General features: G+C 41.4%; 1 protein-coding gene across 1 annotated transcript; it reads left to right on the plus strand.

The window, feature by feature from the left end:
- The first annotated feature begins 295 nt into the window (after positions 1 to 295).
- Positions 296 to 1,950, plus strand: LOC126705546 (cationic peroxidase 2-like). Its single transcript, XM_050404601.1, has 3 exons — positions 296 to 833; positions 936 to 1,098; positions 1,315 to 1,950. The coding sequence occupies exons 1-3, from the start codon at positions 432 to 434 to the stop codon at positions 1,719 to 1,721; spliced, it is 972 nt and encodes a 323-aa protein (XP_050260558.1). The 5' UTR covers positions 296 to 431; the 3' UTR covers positions 1,722 to 1,950.
- The last annotated feature ends 3,529 nt before the right edge of the window (positions 1,951 to 5,479 follow it).

Genomic DNA, 5,479 nt, shown 5'->3' on the forward strand with positions numbered 1-5,479 from the left:
CTGTGGTATTATCGTTTTATTTATTTAATTATTTAGAAAAACGTGGTATAATCCCTGTCTATTTTTCTTTATATCCACTTTATGCAAATTGTCTTGGCGGTGCAAAAAGTAATGCCTTGCAATTCCCTTTTTTATAATTTTATATTATTTTCTTGTTGGTTGGATTCCTTCACAGAATCAAAAGGACTTTCTCACGCGTCGGTGCTTTCTAGCTATTTATTCTCTAACTTTGCTATGATCAGCAGACTTTGCTTACTCTCTCTCCGAATTTTGACCACAAATGATCATATAAATATATTAATTGTCCTCTTTCATTCTCACAATACCACAAGCAAAGCTTAGAGCTACTACAAATTTGAAAATACAAACTTCCAATTTAGCTTAACACACTCCATTTCTATCTTCCTGATCCTTATCCTGTTATTGCATTAATGGAGAGGGCACGTTCGATCCAAACGTCCCTTTTGGTGTTTCTCTTGCTCTCTTTGAGTGTTTCTTATGTGCATTGCCAAGCCACTCGTGTTGGGTTCTACTCCAAATCATGCCCTCGAGCTGAATCCATTGTTCGCTCAACGGTTCAAGCTCATTTCCAATCTAATCCCACTGTGGCTCCTGGATTGTTAAGGATGCACTTTCATGACTGTTTCGTGCAGGGTTGCGATGCTTCTGTCCTTATTGATGGGCCTAACACTGAGAAAACAGCCGGACCTAACCTTGGTTTGAGAGGATATGAAGTTATTAATGATGCCAAGACTAAGCTTGAAGCTGCATGCCCTGGTGTTGTTTCTTGTGCTGATATTCTTGCTCTTGCTGCTCGTGATTCTGTCGTTCTGGTACTTGATCTCATGCTTTTATATATTCATCAGATTAATTTATTAGTATATATTTTACATGCTATTACGAGTAATTAATCATATTTTGCATTTTTCTTGTAGACAAATGGACCAAATTGGCAGGTGCCAACCGGACGCAAAGATGGTCGAGTATCATTGGCTTCTGATACTACCGATTTGCCTGGCTTTACAGAATCCATTGATGCTCAGAAGAAAAAGTTTTCAGCGAAAGGTTTAAACGCTCAAGATCTTGTTACTCTTGTCGGTAAGCATCAACGCATTATCATTTAATAAATCATTTTTTATATCCCTAGCTACATGTTCAGGTATGTGTTTTACAGTCAAGAACTTTATAGTTCAGTGAACTACAATTCAAATCCTCGTCTTTTATTATTATAAGTATAGATTTACCCAAAAAGTACGTGTCCTAGTTTATTACATTTCGTCTAACTTCTATTCATTTCAATTAACTATTGACTAGGTGGCCATACTATTGGAACTTCAGCTTGCCAGTTCTTTCAGTACAGATTGTATAACTTCACTACTACTGGGAATGGTGCCGATCCTACAATCAACCCCAGTTTCCTTCCTCAATTACGAGCACTCTGCCCACAAAATGGTGATGCCACAAGGCGTGTTGGACTGGACACCGGTAGCCAAAACAGATTTGACTCATCTTTCTTCTCCAACTTGGGGACTGGCCGAGGAGTACTTGAGTCTGATCAAAAGTTATGGACTGACGCCTCCACCAGAAGTTTTGTTCAAAGTTTGCTTGGGTCAAATGCCTTCAATGTGCAGTTCGGAAAGTCCATGGTGAAGATGAGCAACATTGGCCTCAAGTCTGGTACTCAAGGTGAAATTCGCAAAGTGTGCTCTAAGATCAACTGATCAAAAGTGCTCCAAGCTAAGCCACGAAAGATGATTACAATTATTCCCACAAAAAAAAAAAAAAAAATGTATTCTAAATTGTTCTTGAATTTTATTTCCATTTTGGTGTAAGCTCAGGAGATGTAAAAAAGTATGTAATGAAAATTCTTTATTTATTGGCGTAAGCCAATAGATCAAGGGTCCTTGAGAAAGATTTTCAGTTTAATAACGAAAAGTAATTTTGACTTTACTACATGCGCTAGCTGATCATAGCTTACGATCAAACACAAAAAAGTAAAATTAAAAAAAAAAAAAAAAATATATATATATATATATAGTGTTTGCTCTGATAATAGCACTCTCGAGCTACTATCAAGAGTAATGATGACGACACCTGCTCCTCCCCTCTTTTATGTCAATGATCCGTCCATTGGATTGTCTCTTCCTGGTTTTCTCAATCTTTGGGCATGGTTAACTTTGCTATGAAGTTTGCCAGTACTTGGGCTTTTATGGCCACCCTAGGTTTGTACTCGATGTCGAATTGACTGAGCTGGATGGCCCATTGTATCCTTCATCTTGTGGCTTCGGGTTTATTCATTTCTTTCTTGATGGTCTGGTTTGTCATTACTATGATCGGGTTCACCTGAAAGTATGGACGAAGCTTCTAAGAGGCCACTATCAGGGCGAATGTGATCTTCTCCATACGTGGGTATTTGGCCTTAGCCCCTTAGAAAGCCTGGCTGACATAATACACCGAGCGCAGCACTCTTTGTTCTTCCCTAATTAACGCTGCGCTCACTGCAGTTGTGGATACTACCCAGTACAGGAACATGTCCTCACCTTCCTTTGATGGGCTTAGGAGTGGAGGGTTGCTCATGTAGCACTTCAGTTCTTGGAATGCTGCTTCACACTCATCCGTCCAAATGTAAACCTGCTTCAGGGTTTTGAAGGAATGAAGACACTTATCTGTGGCTCTAGAAACGAACCTATTGAGGGCCGCAATCCTTCTCGTGAGTGATTGTATCTCCTTGACCATCTTTGGTGATGACATCTCGAGGATGGCCTTCACTTTCTCTGGATTGGCTTCTATTCCCTTTTGTGATACCATGAAGTTGAGGAATTTTCCCAAGGATACTCCGAATGCGCATTTGGTCTTGTTCAACTTCGTACTATACTGCCTTAGTGTATCGAAGGTTTCTTTAAGGTCGTCCAGATGACTTTCTTCTTCCCTGCCCTTGACGAACATATCATCCACATACACTTCTACGTTTCTCCCGATCTGTTTGTTGAATATCTAGTTTACCAACCTCTAGTATGTGGTCCCTGTGTTCTTCAACTCAAAGGGCATGACCTTGTAGCAATAAAGTCCCTGGCTAGTGATGAAAACCGTTTTCTCCTAATCTTCCTCAACTATTTGTATTTGGTTGTACCCTGAGAAAGCGTCCATGAAGGTGAGGAGTTTATGCCCTGTTGTTGAGTCAACGAGCTAGTCGGTCCTAGGCAAAGGGAAGCTATCTTTGGGGTAGGCATCGTTTAGATCTATGAAGTCCACGCAAATTCTCCATTTCCTATTCGTTTTCTTGACTATGACAGCATTGGCCAGCCACTCTAGATAGTATACTTCCCTAATAAAGTAAGCGGCAAGTAATTTGTCCACTTCGTCCATTATTGTCTTGTTCCGTTTAGGGGCGAAAACCCTTCTTCTCTGTGGGATTGGTTTTCTTTCGGGATCCACCTTTAGGTGATGCTAAATGATACTTGCTGGTATGCTAGGCATATCCTCATGGCTCCATGCGAACACATCCAGGTTGCTCTTTAAAAAACTTATGATTTTTTCTTTCGTCAAAGGATCCAGGTTCGTCCCTACTTTAGTTGTCTTCGTTGGTTGCCTTTCCACTAACTCGATTGTTTCCAAAGCTTCCATGACCTCTGATGTCTTCTCCTTGATCATCCATGTATGGTTTTACTTTGAGGCCAACACTGCCTGATAGCACTCTCGAGCTAGTACCTAGTCCCCTTTTATCTCCCCAACTCCTTGTTCCATCGGGAACTTCACCTTCAGGCAATAGGTAGATGTGGCTGCTTTCCAACGATTAAGAGTAGGCCTCCCTATGATGACATTATAGGACGAGGGAGAGTCTACTACCAAGAAATTGTGTTGGTTAGTTACCTGGAGAGGGTATAAGCTAGCTGTGACCATCAACGTTACTATCCTTCTTGGGTACACCTTGTCTCCACTGAAATTAACGAAGGGAGATTCAAACGGATGAAGTTTCTTTGGGTCTACCTTTCGCTATTGAAAAGTAGAGAGGTAAATGATGTCTGCTAAGCTCCCGTTATCTACCAGGACTCATTTGGTGTTGAAGCCTTCTATCATGAGCATAATGATTAGGGGGTCGTCTTGTGGCTGCTTCATTCCTCGAGCATCCTCTTTGAAAAAGACTATATCTAAGTTTTCCCTTCTTTAGTGTTTGGATGGGCATATCGTATGGACACTGTTTACTTGTCTCTGCTGTGACTTATTAAGGGACTTGAACGATCCTCCCGCGGTAGGTCCTCCCTTAATCATCCTTATTTCTCCTATGGCGTCCCTTGGGCGATCTTGTGGATGATCTTTATTCCTGGGTTTTTCATCTGATCTTGCCCGTGCCACTTGCTTTGCCTGACCTGGTCTGTCCTTCCTCACAAATTATTGTGACTTTCCTTTTTGGATTAATTTTTCTATTTCTTCTTCAGATCCCTGCAATCCTCCGTGTAATGACCATGATCTTTGTGGAAATAGCAATACTTCTTCTTGTCGCGAATGTTAAGCAAGGAGTGTAGCAGTTTTTGCCATTTAAGGGCATGGTCGTCTTTGATCTGCATCAAAATCTTGTTAACAGGCATAACTAAGAGAGTAAAATTTACCATCCTTGAAAGCTTATTGTCACCCCTATTGATGGAGTCTCGGCTAGACAAAGGGGAGCTTCTCTCCCTCTTTCTACCTCTTTGCACGTCTCGGGTGCTTCTTCTTTCCTTTTGTGGACCCTTATGTTCAATTGTAGCCAAAGCATCTTCAACGTTCATATATTTTTGGGCCTTCAACAACTTCTTTGCCATTGACCTAGGGGGACTTTTTACAAGTGCGACCATGAAATCCTTTGACTTCAAGCGAGCATTAAACATAGTCAATTGCACTTTGTCTTCCACCTCGCCTACCTCCAACACTTGTTAAATCTTTTCAGGTAAGATCTCAGTGACTCCCTTTCTCCTTGCTTGATTGTGAGGAGGTGATCTGCTGGTCTTTTTTGACGTTGACCACCAACGAAGTGGCAAAAAAAAGGAGTTGCTGAGTTGCTCAAAGTCGTCAATGGATGAACGAGTGAGTTTGTTAAACCATACTCTCGCGGCCCCCTTGAGGGTGGTCGGGAAAGACCTACATATAATTTCATTGAGGTTTTGATGTAAACTTAAGGTCATGTTGAAAGTCGTTATATGATCCAGAGGCTCCCTCAAACCATTGAACAACTCGAGTGGGGGGAGACGAAACTTGAGCGGCAGGGGGCATTCCAGGACACTAGGAGTGAATGGAGAGTTAGTTCTTTTCACCATCCCATCCAAGTTCTTGTCCATCTTCTCCTTCATCACGTTCTCAACCTTGTCCATTTCCTTCCGCATGCTCTTCAAGAGGTCATTGCTAGCTTTGTTTGATGGGTTTGCCCTTATTAACCCATCTCTCCTATTGTTGTTCTCTTTGTTTTCATTCCTGTTGACGTCACGATTTTCCTCTTGTTGCAGCT

This window comes from Quercus robur, chromosome 11 (genome assembly GCF_932294415.1).
Source record: "Quercus robur chromosome 11, dhQueRobu3.1, whole genome shotgun sequence".
Lineage (NCBI taxonomy): Eukaryota > Viridiplantae > Streptophyta > Magnoliopsida > Fagales > Fagaceae > Quercus > Quercus robur.

What these genes read in the sequence shown, in the direction of transcription:
- LOC126705546 (XM_050404601.1), top strand. Translation starts at nt 432, where the DNA reads ATGGAGAGGGCACGTTCGATCCAAACGTCCCTTTTGGTGTTTCTCTTG. An exon ending in CTCGTGATTCTGTCGTTCTG is followed by an intron (nt 834 to 935) that starts GTACTTGATCTC and finishes TTTTTCTTGTAG; the next exon opens with ACAAATGGACCAAATTGGCA. An exon ending in AGATCTTGTTACTCTTGTCG is followed by an intron (nt 1,099 to 1,314) that starts GTAAGCATCAAC and finishes ACTATTGACTAG; the next exon opens with GTGGCCATACTATTGGAACT.